The sequence below is a fragment of the Mustelus asterias genome, chromosome 13 (genome assembly GCF_964213995.1).
Source record: "Mustelus asterias chromosome 13, sMusAst1.hap1.1, whole genome shotgun sequence".
Taxonomy (NCBI): Eukaryota; Metazoa; Chordata; class Chondrichthyes; order Carcharhiniformes; family Triakidae; genus Mustelus; species Mustelus asterias.
The window spans coordinates 9,981,489-9,996,461 of NC_135813.1; the positions used below are offsets into that span (position 1 = coordinate 9,981,489).

A 14,973-nucleotide genomic window follows, 5' to 3' on the forward strand; every position below is an offset into this window, starting at 1 on the left:
GTCCCCTCCCCCCCACCTCCCCCCTTTTAAAATGCAGCCCATTGAGTGAGATTCTGACCTCCATTTGATCCTGGTGTCAGGGACCCCAAGCCAATGGGCAAAGTCTTGACCCAGGTCTGAACAGTTCCATTGGCCAATGGCCGAAAGGAAAGCTCTTTTCATTCACCTTCTGAACCTGATTTACCTGTCAGATTTATTTGCAGTTTTGAAGATTTCCTCCATGTTGTATATGCTGTCACGGAACCTCAAGATGGCTTTGCAGTGCTCTGACTGGAGTCCCTTAAAGTCTTTTTGCAGTGTTTTCAAAGCTTCATCCACCCCTTTACAGTGACGCTCCACTTTCTCCCTGTGCAGGCGCAGTTCCACTGTGAGAAAAGATCAATGGTCATTTTCACAGAGTAAGAAAGAGGAAGTGGGGGAAATTACACAGGGCATCACTCATCTGTCTGCTTTGGCAGAGGAGGGGGACAAACACCCAGAAAAATGGTGTAAATGGCGACAGTGGTTCCTGCACACTAGCCAAAAGGGAACAGGCTGTGTGGACAGATGGATAACTGTGTCATGCACCACCAAAAATGAGAGAAGAATTGCTGGTGGCTGCCTGGCAAGGGCCAAGGAGTTATGACATTTGTTTGCACATAGTTTCACAAACACTGCAGCCTTTCTTTTTAACTTATGATAACCTTTAGACAGTATATATTGACAGGCTTTTTAACTGCAAGTGGCATTACAGATAAAGCCAGTCCACACCAGACATCCATAACTATGTTCCAGCAAGAAGGCATTGAAATATAATAAGGAACAAATCCTTTGCCAGTTATTTCCACCCTCTACTCCAGGCACTGTGGGACAGTGATTAGCCCTGCTGCCTCACAGCGCCAGGGACCCAGGTTTGATTCCCAGCTTGGGTCACTGTCTGTGTGGAGTCTGCACGTTCTCCCCATGGGTTTCCTCCGGTTGCTCTGGTTTCTTCCCGCAGTCCGAAAGGCGTGCTGGTTAGGGTGCGTTGGCCATGCTAAATTCTCCCTCAGTGTAACCCGAATGGGCGCTGGAGTGTGGCGACGAGGGGATTTTCACAGTAACTTCATTGCAGTGTTAATGTAAGCCTACTTGTGACACTACTAAATAAACTTAAACTTAATTATAGCTTCCTTATTGTAACTCTGGTTGTGAGCAAAACTAGGATCTTCCAGCTATGCATGACACAATATATAATGCTAGGTTGTGCATTCACCAGCTGAAACATGGGGTAGGTGGGGAGTGGGTGGGAAGGACTACCTGAACCCATTCAGATTACATTCACTTTTGCAATAGTACTGGATCTTACCAGCTCTGACATGGAGTATGTCCATCTTAATGCGTTTTCCTCTAGGTTTATGCAGGTGCATTCGCAGGTCCAACTCTGCTTTGAACTCTTTCTTCTTGATCATAGCAATATTCTTGGCGTTTTCTATGGCTTTATCATACCAATCCTCTAAGAGTTCAAAGACATTCACGCGCATCCTGTATAGATGAAGAGTTATACGTTTGGTAGTAACAATACAACTCTAAAGTCCAATGTTGTTAAATTGAGTGGCACGGTGGCACAGTGGTTAGCACTGCTGCCTCATAGTGTCAGGGACCCGGGTTCGATTCCCAGCTTGGGTCACTGTCTGCGTGAAGTTTGCACGTTCTCTCCGTGTCTGCATGGGTTTCCTCCGGGTGCTCCGGTTCACCCCCGCAGTCTAAAGATGTGCAGGTTAGGTGAATTGGCCATGCTAAATTCTCCCTCAGTGTACCCGAACAGGCACGGAGTATGGCGACTTGGGGATTTTCACAGTAACTTCACTGCAGTGTTAATGTAAGCCTACTTGTGACGAATAAATAAACTTTAAACTGAAAGCACCTTCTGTAGAAATATATTGACTGTCTTTTGATTGTAGTCACAGACACTACATGAATACTGAGGGCGAGTTATCAGCTACTAATCCATTTGAGGAATCTAATCTTTCCAGTAAATCTCAAGTTGTTCAGAACCATTTCTCGGATCTTCAAGGTTATTGTCTCCAGTTTACAGATACACATCCTGAATCTATCTGTGAGCATCTGCGAGTGGCACAGTGGTTAGTACTGCTGCCTCACAGCGCCAGGGACCCAGGTTTAATTCCAGCCTCAGATCAATGTCTGTGTGGAATCTGCACGTTCTCCCCGTGTCTGCGTGGGCTTCCTCCGGCTGCTCCGGTTTTCTCCCACAGTCCAAAGATGTGCGGGTTAGGTTGATTGGCCATGCTAAATTGCACCTTAGTTTCAGGGGTACTAGCAGGGTAAATATGTGGGGCTATGAAGATAGGGCCTGAGTGGAATCATTGTCAGTACAGTCTCGATGGATCGAATGACCTCCCTCTGCACTGCAGGGATTCTCTGATTATGTTTGTGTGCATTGTGCCTATTATACTTTAAGCATCACACACTGATGCAAATTCCTGTGTCACACTTGAGAGAAAAGCTCGCATTTGGAGTTAATAGTGAAACAATTGGGCAATATAATATGTCAGTGCCAGAAAGTCTGCACCTTTGTAATCAAATTTCACAAACAAATTCAAGGTTATGGTTATAAGTCTAATCCTTGAATTTCGTCAAATACGTTCAGTGTTTCAGCCTGACATAGTTCATATGTTATAACAATCCTATTCCACTAAACAGCACATTCCCTGGTGTGACATTAGTGTACCTTTTTGTTTTAAATCATGTTCTCTGCCATTGTAAGCAGACCTTTTTACAGCTTGGTTTTCTCATTGTTGTCAAGCTGTCTGGAGAAGTCCTTTTATTGCTACTTAAATGGGATTTTGTTTATTTTTACAATAGGCCTCAGGTACTTTCTGGGATTAGTTTTATGACTGCATTGTGAGGAGGAAAACTGGTTGGCAGGTCAGGTGACAGAAGTCCTTTCGTTTTCAGTTTTGAGCTGCTGCTTAGTTTAGTTTTGGAAGGGACATCAAGCTGAAAAGAAGTCTCTCTCGCCCTCCCTGGTTTTGGAAATTTTGCTGGTGAGCTAAAAGCGAGGGATCTTGCCTCCCTGGAGTAGAGAGTTTGCTGTTGGCGGCTTGACCAGAGTCTCTCCCTGGTAGTCCAGGAAGCTGTTTTGACTTCAAACTGTTCTGAGGGTATCCAGAGGGCTGCTCGAAGTTACAAGCTGAGAAGTCCGATTCTCCAACCAAAGGACTCAGTTCCAGTATCACGTGAGCATTAGTCTTTGCTGTGTTAAACCTGTGTAAAAGGTTTTTTCTTTGTCTATGGGAAGTTTTTGTTTGATTGGAACATTTTAAATATATTTGCAAGGGTTATGCATTATCATGGTTGCTTTGTTTTTGTTTGTAATTGATAAAAGATAATTGCTAATTTTTTTTCCCCGACATGTTAACCATTTTCTTACATAAACATTGTTTGATAAAAGCTCCCTAATGGGTCATTCGAATCATACCTAAGGTGAAACCTATCATGCTTATCCTAGCCAAATTCAAGGTGAAAAACTTATGGTGGGTTCCATAAAACACTTTGAAGTTACTGACCTGAATCATAACACTGGTTTACAATGAACATCAACCCAGAAATCCACTGGCAAATATAAAAGTCTATGCAAGTCTATTAAATTTGCAAATTTCTTTATCACATTTTTCACCCAATTGGCTCAAGTAACATATTTATAAAGAGTAACAAATCACAAATGTGCAGGTAAGGAATGTAACATAACTAAAACAGAAACCAACGCAGACTACATACGGAAAGCTATCAACAGTCACTGGTCAAAAAGCAACCATTATCAATGAGTCATACAATGGTTACTGTCCAGAAGCTCTTTGAGTCCAGACCGATCCTCTGCAAGAGTAATAGTCCCACTCACTCACCCTTTCCCTACGGTGGCACAGTGGTTAGCACTGCTGTCTCACAGCCCAGGGACCCGGGTTCGATTCCCGGCTTGGGTCACTGTCTGTGTGGAGTTTGCACGTTCTCCCCATGTCTGCTTGGGTTTCCTCCAGGGTTTTCTCTGGGTGTTCTGGTTTCCTCCCACAGTCTGAAAGACGTGCTGGTTAGGTGCATTGGCCATGCTAAATTCTCCCTCAGTGTACCCGAACAGGCACCAGAGTGTGGCGACTAGGGGATATTCACAGTAACTTAATTGCAGTGTTATTGTGAGCCTACTTGTGACACTAATAAATAAACTTTAAACATAGCCTTGCAAATTGTTTCACTTCAGATGCTTATCCAATTCCCTTTTGAAGCAAATGAATTTGCTTCCACCACACTTTGAGGCAATCAATCAAAAAATTGATAGGACTAAATAGGAAGTGAATGGGATTACTCCAAATGTGTTTGACAATTAAAAAAGATATAGTGGCCTCAGAAATAAGTAACAAAGTATTAAGAAAGAGCAAAACCATGGTTGCACAGTGGTTAGCACTGCTGCCTCACAGCACCCGGGACCTGGGTTCGATTCCCGGCTTGGGTCATTCTCTGTGTGGAGTCTGCACGTTCTCCCCATGTCTGCATGGGTTTCCTCCGGGAACTCCGGTTTCCTCCCACAGTCTGAAAGATGTGCTGGTTAGGTGCATTGGCCATGCTAAATTCTCCCTCAGTGTACCCGAACAGGCACCAGAGTGTGGCGACTGGGGGATATTCACAGGAACTTCATTGCAGTGTTAATGTAAGCCTACTTGTGACACGAATAAATAAACCTTAAACTTTAAAAACCATTAGACAGTTATGCCAGAAGCATTAAATTATATGCATAACTGATTTAGGTGCTTGAAATGTCTTCCTTCAACACAGAACAGAAATAAAACCTGTCTGCTTCTGGTCAATACGATTCACACAGATCAAGTGCCTTTACCAACACGATCACCAGGGAATCCAAGTGAAACCATTTCAAATTAAACTCATAATTATCTGTTGTTGCGCCGGAAGCCTGGGTCTTGAGCTTCCGAGATGTCCAAACAGAATTAGTCACCATCTGGATTATAATGGGTGCAATTTTCTCAAAAAATTGCAAGTGTCAATTGGGTGAGAAAACAGGAGACTTTTCCAGCGAGACAAGTTACGTAAATTTACGGCATTCTGTGCAATACTGAGGCCATAATCTGATTCCCACCAGTGGGGGGGGGGGGGGGGGGGGGGGGGGCCTATTCATACCAGGAGGCCGGCTGCAGACTGCTAGGACTAGCTAGGTCACTCCACATTCCACCCAACAAGGACATAGCTCCCCCCACCCCCCCACACACCCCCCTCCCAATCTCCAGCCTTCTGATTGATGGGCCCAATCCCTGATGATCACCGGCCTCAACTTCCGATCGCCGGTTCCAACCCCTGTTCGCTGCCCTAACCTCCAATCAGCGGCTCCAACCCCCAATTAGCAGCCGTACCCGACCACCCCCGATACAGACTTCCCTCTTCCCTCCCCTCTTACAGACCTCCCCCCTCAGACTTCCACCACCTGGCTCTGCCCCAGTCAGGCCCCGCCCCTGCCAGACCCTACCCCCTCAGGCTCTGCCACCTTGTCACTGCCCCGTGCCTGACTGATAGTGCCAAGGTGCTCAGTGGGCAGTGCCAAGGTGCCAGACTGGCACTGCCAGGGTGCCCGGCTGGCAGTGCCAGGCTGGCCTTGCCCAAGGGGCACTGCTCGCCTCTGCCCCTGACCACCCAGAGGGCTTCAATGGCCTCCGGTTTTAGAATCATAGAATCCCTACAGTGCAGAAGGAGGCCATTCAATCCATCGAATCTGCAACGACCACAATCCCACCCAGGCCCTATTCCCGTAACCCCGGACACGAAGGGGTAATTTACCACGGCCAATCAACCTAACCCGCACATCTCTAGAGTGTGGGAGGAAACCCACGCAGACACGAGGAGAATGTGCAAACTCCACACAGACAGTGACCCAAGACTGGAACTGAACCCGGATCCCTGGCGCTGTGGGGCAGCAGTGTTAACCACTGTGCCACCGTGCCGCCCACTGGTTCCACTGGCAAGACCATCACATCAGGTCCCTGTTTGTGAGGACCTCCACTGGTGGGGCAGAAAGGCAGGTGAGGCCAGACTATTGCGTCCCGGGCTCACTAACTAGATTAAAATAAGTGAATAATTATTTAAATCAGTTTTGCGCCCAGCCCGACAGAATGGGACCAGCAATATCAGGAGTGGTGAGAAGTCAGGTGCGAGCCTGAATTTTCACCCCTCGCTCATATTTCTCACCCCGCTACGCGACTCAATCAGTGCAGTGAGGCAGATAAAATCCCACCCAATGCCTTTTGAATGGGACACTATATCAAGGACTCATTTGCTTGCTGTGTTGGATATAAAAATCTCCACTACATAATTCATAGATGAATCGGACAATTCTATAGTTCAATCCTCAACCAATACACCATAACCATTTCCACCAAGAACCAGCAATTGGACAACCTCATTTGTCCTTTGTGGGGCTTTGCTAAGCACTGTTTGGTTGTCTAGATTAGAAAATGGTAGCGACTGCAACTTTGAAAGTAAATACTTGCATGTGAAGTCCTTTGGGACATCATGAGGATTTGAACGGTGCTATAAAAATGCAAACTGTTTCCTTTTTCTCTTCTAACTTGTTTTTATAACAAGACAATGCAATACAATGAAGATACAGAGAGCAGCTCTCCCCCACTAACCTTTTCTTTAAATCTAGAAATGTTGTTTCAGCAAGGAAGGCATGTTTCACATAGTCCAGAAGATGCTGCTCAATTTGCAGAGTGGTGATCTGACTTGTGCTGGCGCTTTGAGTTGTATCAGAAATCACCGTGTAGGTGTTCCCTTTGGAGGTTCTGAAATACTCAAATTTAGAAGCACTTTCTGTTTCTTCCACAATATCCTGGAGAAACAAAGAGGGAAATTCTTACTGCACTGTGCTGCAGGGTGTAGAATGTTATTCCTGACCAACTGTCATCAAAAGAGCAGCGCCAATCTACATTTGAGTTAAAACACTTGGTAACATCAATTCCCCTAATGGTCATATGATTAGTTTTAAGTTTATTTATTAGTGTCACAAGTAGGTTTACATTAATACTGCAATGAAGTTACTGTGAAAATCTCCTCGTCGCCACACTTCGGCGCCTGTTCGGTTACACTGAGGGAGAATTTAGCATGGCCAATGCACCTAATCAACACGTCTTTCAGACTGTGGGAGGAAACCAGAGCACCCAAAGGAAACCCACGCAGACACGGGGAGAATGTGCAAACTCCACACAGACAGTGACCCAAGGCAGGTCAAACTTTGTAGCTTTGTTGCAGTGGCTGTGTGAGTCCCACAGCACAATGCTGTCCAGATGGACACTGGTGTGTGGCTGAGGGGGAAGGAGAGATCCCTGTATCCCCTGACCCCAGATGCAGTACTGATCTGACTCAGTGACACAGGAGAGTCCAGCAGCACGGTGCTGTCCAGATAAACACAGGTGTGTGGCACGATGGGTAAGGAGACCCCATTACTCCCTAACTCCAGGCACAGTACTGATCTGACTCAGTGACACAGGAGGGTCCAGCAGCACGGTGCTGTCCAGATAGCCACTGGTGTGTGGCTGAGAAGGAAGGAGAGACCCCTGTACTCCCTAACCCCAGGCACAGTACTGATCCGACTCGGTGACACAGGAGAGTCCATGGGTCCAGCAGCACGGTGCTGTCCATGACGACCAGCTCGGCATGGAGATGGAGGCAGGAACCAGTCTGCCCCGGCAGAGTGGTGAACAGCTCATCAGGAGCAGCATGGCACTATGGCAGAAAGTTGCTGCACTTCCCCCAAAGTCTCTGGCGAACTGAGGACTGCCTTGTGCGCGTCGCTCATTAGCAATCGGGTTTGATGCTGATGTAAATTCCCACTGGCGTGACGCAAGAATGGAAGGCCTGACGGGATGCCAATGGGTAGCTGTTTTAATGAGGATCTATGAGATGCAAATGAATACAAGTCACGTTTGCGCTACCTGCCAGGAGGGAAGGCAAACCACCATTAACCTGCCATTGGGAAAATTGCAACATGAATTTAAGCCGGCAGGACTCTGACTTTTTGCATCTTGCAAATTGAGAATTCTGTCCAGAGACTTCCCCACACATACTGACATGTGTGCATACTTGAATAGTATAGGGGAGATCTTATTGAAACTAACAGGATACTGCGAGGCCTGGATAGAGTGGACGTGGAGAGGATGTTTCCACTAGTAGGAAAAACTCAAACCAGAGGGCACAACCTCAGACTAAAGGGACAATCCTTTAAAACAGAGATGAGGAGGAATTTCTTCAGCCAGAGAGTGGTGAATCTGTGGAACTCTTGGCCGCAGAAGGCTGTGGAGGCCGGGTCATTGAGTGTCTTTAAGACAGAGATAGATAGGTTCTGGATTAATGAGGGGATCAGAGGTTATGGGGAAAAGGCAGGAGAGTGGGGATGAGAAAAATATCAGCCATGATTGAATGGTGGAGCAGACTCGATGGGCCGAGTGGCCTAATTCTGCTCCTATGTTTTATGGTCTTATATTGGGGTTATAATCTCCCATTCATTGAGGTGCCTCTGAAGACTTATTGTGCACCAAAGCTGCTCTGCCAGTGTAAGTAAGATGAGCTCATATGATGGCTCTCGGTAACATTAAACACAACGAGCGATCCTAGAAGTGAATGGCACCATTTCCCTCCTTATAATCTTACACTTTGGTTCCTGATTAAGAGGGAATCCAACTTCCCCTCAGACTCTTCATCAGACAGGTGCTGGCTCGTAAAAGGTGATGATTCCCCCTCTGAAAAACTATTCGTGTGTATACTTCCTCCAGCTTTCTGCTGTTTGTGGATAGTTTCGATGCTGAGGCCTAAAGCAAAGCAGAGTTAAAAATACAAAGAGGTAATGTTAGCATACATGTGTGATTGAATCTATCATTTTTCACTCTATTATTTATCATACTGTCATGAAGATAGGTTATATAAAATGTTTATTTAAATTGTCATCAGCTGGACATACATATGTATTTCTTTTGAAAAGAACACTTTACTGATAAAGACACTGGCTTACATCAGCTGCTGTGTTGGCATTGGCAAAGGACACAAGCTGCTTTCATAGAGAAACAGCATCTATGCAGCTCTTGGGTGTGATTGATGGTGGATTTTTGTACAGTCAAAGAGATTGCCATAGGGGCAACAGCTTAACTCAATGTATGTACCATCCAGGCTGCTTGGGTGAGTACCAGGAGAAAAACTCAAGCAACAGTATGGGCAACATGGTGGCACAGTGGTTAGCACTGCTGCCTCACAGTGCCAGGGACCCGGGTTCGATTCTTGGCTTGGGTCACTGTCTGTGCAGAGTCTGCACATTCTCCCCGTGTCTGCGTGGGTTTCCACCGGTGCTCCAGTTTGCTCCAACAGTCTGAAAGATGTGCTGGTTAGGTGCATTGGCCATGCTAAATTCTCCCTCAGTGTACCCGAACAGGCGCCGGAGTGTGGCGACTAGGGGACTTTCACAGTAACTTCATTGCAGTGTTAATGTAAGTTGCCTTGTGACACTAATAAATAAACCTTAAACTTTCAGATGAGCAACCAAGGAAAGGGACGGACTCTAGCTGCTATAAAAATCAAATTGTGTACAGTACTTTCTTTGTTTAGTGTTAAAAAGGCAGCAACAGCATTAAGTTTTAACAGTCAAAGTTTTTTTATTAGTTACAAGTAGGCTTACATTCGCACTGCAATGAAGTTACTGTGAAAATCGCCTAGTCGCCACACTCCAGCGCCTGTTTGGATACACTGAGGGAGAATTTAGCATGGTCAATGCACCTAACCTGCACATCTTGGACTGTGGGAGGAAACGCAGAGCATCTGGAGGAAACCCACGCAGACACGGGGAGAATGTGCAAACTCCACAAAGACAGTGACCCAAGCCGGGAATTGAACCCAGGTCCCTGGCGCTGTGAGGCAGCAGTGCTAACCACTGTGCCACCCCTGACCTCCTAGTGAATGAAATCAAGGGTGGCGAAGCGGAGAACAGTCCAGGAAGGTTTGCAGGACCCAAGGGTTGAGTGAGCATTCATAAAAAGTCATTAAACCCGGCTGCTTCAGTTCGTTAAAATTAGTGGATTAATTCAGTTCCCTTGATAGTCTATGCCAGCTCCCAAATAATGTGCAATTTGTGCTTATACAAAAATATTCAATCCAACACAAAAAAAGCCCAAAAGGGGTGGAAGAATCCAGACAGATGTTCAACGGAATTCCTTTTGAGTTTATGGTGGATTCCCATTTGAAGTGCATTCTTATTTTTACAATGTAAACCAGGGTTTGACTTAAGTTTACACAGTCTGAAAACAGTTGTTGTTTAAGATGATTTGAGGCATAGAATAATGAATACTAGTCCATAGCCTGAACTTTACGGAGCCTTCATGTTAGAGTTGCTTCGTCTGAAAATTCACACCTTCAATATGAGGGCCTTGTTCCTGCTGCAGGGGCACTGTTTCTTCTCCCTAGAACATTTTAATGGAAGTCACTGTGATTATTCATGATGAAATTTACGTTAACATGCCCCTGTTTAAAGAGGCCCTCTTAAAAAGGTGTTCCCCATGGCAACACCGCTACCAATCAGACTCTATTTGCCAACCAATCAGCATTCTCCTCTCATACAATATAAACTTGTTGATTTCCCTTACATGCGAATGTCCTGATGAGTGCAAGATGAAAAGCTTCAACAATAACGTCCAATTTTTCAGCAGTCTTAAAGAGGTACTGTTAAGATTTGGCAAACATTTTTGTTTGGGGAGGCGAAAAGTCACGTTCTATTTGTGCTATGATGAAGGTATACGAAGATTTTTCTTTAACATGAGCAGTGTTTAAATAAAGTGATAGAAGTTTACCAAACGTCCTTGTATGAAAATGGCAGCTGTTTAAAACTATCAATTTTAAAACCTGTGTACGGAACGCCACAATTTATTCACTTTGGCTTTCAGCGTTGTAGTATATCTACTGAACGTGGCAAGGATTCAGACGGAATTCTCCAATCCTGTTCGCCCCGTCACCAGAACGGAGAATTTGGTGCTCAGCCAAGACTCAGTTCACTGCAGCGGCACTGGAGAATCCCAGCCGCGGAAGAGGTCTGAGATTGGCCTCTTTGAGTATGAGCTCCCTGATTGAGGTAATGCTTGCCCAATCAGGGAGTCTCACCTGTATATATATTGAGGAGTATCAATACTCCGGATTCTGAATTTGTATCTGAAGCACTCTTAGGAGTGAAAATTAAGCTCGTAAATAAAGGTAAATAAATCTGGTGAAGGGACACCGGCCTCCGAGGAGTTATTTCAAGTTCAGAGGATTCCGGCGAATATCAGTGTGTCACAGTTCTTTGCATGGGAACTGCAACTTTAATGTACATTAGCATATTGCAAGAAATGAGAAGATCCCTTGCCAAGTGAGACCCATCCACCCCGACATTTATCTTCACATTCAGCCCCATTAGCGAATGCCATTGTGGACTGGGTGCAGTCCCAATGGTGGTCGCTATTCCTGGTGGTGCTGCTGGGAACCAGAGATTGGCTGATAACTCTCAGAAGTGGGAAGCCCCCAGTGTAAAAATCCAGCCCCACGAATCACACCAGGTGAAGTGGCAAGGACCGCCCAGTTTAACATAAATTCCTGGCCCCATCGCATGATCTTACAGTGTCAATGATGGCCGACTGGTCTGTAACCTCTTCCCTTATACTTTGACTTCCTTCGCTTCCATCTGGAATTTCACTGACTTCAGAGTAGGTAATGTTCACTGCAATAAGAGCCATAAAAAGGCAAATAATGCACACATAAATAATAGCTTTGTGACAGGTCATTGGAATTGCAGTGTGAATTGAATGCTCCATATAAGGCAGTCTTTTAAGGCACAATCCAAAAGTCCAATCTTAAATTTTTATTTTAAAAAATGAATAGTGTGAAAATGCCTGCCTTTTTCAATAATTCATTAAACCTTATTCCCAAAAATCAAACCTATGACAGTTTTGTGTTCGGTAAATCCGTTTGCAAATCCTAAATGTCAAAGACCACTATGACCAGATTTGGACAGCAGCATGCATTATATCCAGGCTGAGCTGGAAGGACACTGATTCACTCCCAGTCTCCCTGCCTATGAAGTAATTCTCTGCACAAAGTCTTCTCTCTCGCTTGGACCATTATTTTAAAAATCAGCTGCAATTGTTAAGAAACTTTCGATGTTGCTGCTCATATCTGGCCGAACGTTCTTCAGCATGTTCTTACCTATTCATACATTCCAATCAGTGTATTGAAATCCTCTGTACGCCCAAGTGTAGCAAAAGCATTTTGAAAGTGACTGGCTCACTTTTGCAGAGCAAGTTTAGAAATTAAATAACTGACACCTAGCTCGTGCTGGTCACAGAATCACAGAATACTACAGGGCAGAAGAGGCCCTTCGGCCCATCGAGTCTGCACCGAAGCATGAAATGCCCCGACCTGCCCACCCAATCCCACTTGCCAGCACTTAGACCATAGCCTTGAATGTTACGGCGTGCCAAGTACTCATCCAGGTACTTTTTAATGGATGTGAGGCATCCCGCCTCCACCACCCTCCCAGGCAGCGCATTCCAGACTGTCACAACCTGGGTAAAAAGGTTTTTCCTCAAATCTCCCCTAAACCTCCCACCCCTCACTTTTAACTTGGTCACTACTCCTGAAAGCTTCTTTGTTTGTTGTAAAGCTTGCACCTTGAAATTATGCACTTTCCATGAATGCAGTAATATGCCTTCTTGTCAACTTCCTTCATGAAGGTATTAAGCTGACACAGGTTAATAATATTGTTTAAACAGTGCTTGGCATCTCACTGTGAAATCATATTCATTACTAATACGTGCATTTATAGGAAGTTAATACTTTTCTAACTTAGAATCGATAAACGAGCATACCTTCCATTGGAGAAGGGGCTTCTATTTTTATCTTTAGTTTATTCTACAAAACAACAACAAAAGACATTAGTAGTGCGGTTTTACAATGCAAATCCCGTAACACAAAACAGTAATGGAGCTTGAAATTAATCACTGCCTGACTTGGCTAACATTTTTGAACAGTTCAGTATTGGAATGCAGTGTCTGAATATCTCTAAATACAAGCCACACGTCAAGCATGAGATTTAGCAGGTCCATTCACAATGCAAATCCCATAATGGCCATGGGGTTACAGGGGTGGTGGGCCTGGGCAAGATACTCTGTCAGAGAGTCAGTGCAGACTCGATGGTCTGAATGGCCTCCTTCTGTACTGTAGGGATTCTAAATCTCACGAGAGGGCCATAATGAGATTTGGGCCGGTGAGATCTTGGTTTGAGATCTTCCCCACTGGCAACGTAATCAAGTAAGAGTTTTAACAACACCAGGTTAAAGTCCAACAGGTTTATTTGGTAATCAAGCTCATGCCAAGAAAGGGCTTGAATTTAAATCAATTTAAATATTATTAAAAGGCTCCCAACTGTATCATCTAGCTCTACGGAATGCTTCCCCCCACCTGGCATTGTGAAATCACGCTGGTTTTTGAAAGCGAAAACCAGCAGGGAGGACCACGCGAAAGGTACAGAGGTACCTAGAGGCCCAGGGATTGAGGGCCAAGGCTGGGCAATGCCCCATGGCACCCCGGCAGTCATGATGTGGAGATGCCGGCGTTGGACTGGGGTAGACACAATAAGAAGTCTCACAACACCAGGTTAAAGTCCAACAGGTTTATTTGGTAGCAAAAGCCGCAGTGCTCCGAAAGCTTGTGTGGCTTTTGCTACCAAATAAACCTGTTGGACTTTAACCTGGTGTTGTGAGATTTCTTACTGTGTTTACCCCAGCAGTGCCAGGAGCTTTACCGGAGGCACTGAAGTAGGCACCAGATAGGGCACTGAGTTGGGTACTGCTGGCGGGTGGGGGGGGGGAATACCGTCGCTGGATTGCCATCATTGGGCATTGGTGGGGGGCGGAGATTGGGGGGGTGCGGTTTCCCCATGTGTGGTGGGGAGGGGGTTAGGGAGAGGGGTGTGCACCGAGGACAGTGCAGGTGCGGGGGAGAAGAGGGAGAGTGCTCCCTGATATTTCTGTGAGGGGAGGGGGGTGCCTCAAAGCTTGTGGAGGTGGGGGAGGTGGGGGGGGGGGGGGAGGGAGTCCATTATTTCCACAGATTGGGGCACCCTTTAAAATGGGCACACCAGTCTCTGTGGAGATTAAGACAGTTACCAGGGACAGAACTGGTGAACAGGGAAGAGAGCTTGCAGCAGGGACCAAAGACACTGGGCGGGATTTTACTGCCTTGCTCGTCCCGAAACCATAAAATCCTGTCCCAGAACAATAGACCTTTCCATTGTCCACCCCTCACTTGCTACGATTCGCATGGCGGACGGAGTGGAAACATTCTGGCAATGGGTTCAGTCTTTCCAAATTTTATTTGTAGAAAATTTGGCATTCGATATTGGATGTCAAATAACCAGCAAGACAAATCGGAGGCAATTGAGGAGTGCAAGGAAGTGGTGGTGAGACAGAGCTGAATGTTGCTGACATACATGCTGAAACTGATGTGCTTTTAGGTGATATTGCATGATGACTCAAGCCATGGTCTCATTCACTCACTTCCCAATTCCTATTTTGCCTTTGGACACAGCTCAAGGCAGCAACCCAATTGTCGTGGTCCGCCACCTGCAGGTTAGTTTTATCAGAAAAAAGCTAACACTGGGGTGGGCATCTCCGATCTCGTTCGCCCTGCCCCCACTGCCAGTGAGAACGGAGAATTTGGCGCTCAGCCAAAACTCCATTCATTGCCGCGGCACTGGAGACTCCCAACTGCGGCTGAGGTCAGAGGTCTGTGGCGAAGAAATCTAAAATTTTTGTTGATGCACAGTAGATCTCTCAGCTTCTGAATAGAGTAAGTAAAAGCATCAGTTCTGGATAAAGCTTCCAGCTTTTTGATAAAAGATCCTTGTCTGAAATACAGACTTGTTTCAAC

The 14,973-nt window shown here is 45.7% G+C and overlaps 1 protein-coding gene across 1 annotated transcript in view; it reads right to left on the reverse strand.

The window, feature by feature from the left end:
• Positions 1–14,973, reverse strand: part of LOC144503046 (coiled-coil domain-containing protein 180-like) — an 88,816-nt gene that overhangs the window by 48,282 nt on the left and 25,561 nt on the right. The window contains exons 11-17 of the mRNA XM_078227548.1: positions 12,912–12,954; positions 11,664–11,812; positions 10,430–10,478; positions 8,686–8,843; positions 6,669–6,868; positions 1,328–1,503; positions 185–365 (exon numbers count right to left, since the gene is read on the reverse strand). Of these exons, the coding sequence (XP_078083674.1) occupies positions 185–365; positions 1,328–1,503; positions 6,669–6,868; positions 8,686–8,843; positions 10,430–10,478; positions 11,664–11,812; positions 12,912–12,954 (956 nt within the window). The remainder of the gene's footprint in view (positions 1–184; positions 366–1,327; positions 1,504–6,668; positions 6,869–8,685; positions 8,844–10,429; positions 10,479–11,663; positions 11,813–12,911; positions 12,955–14,973) is intronic.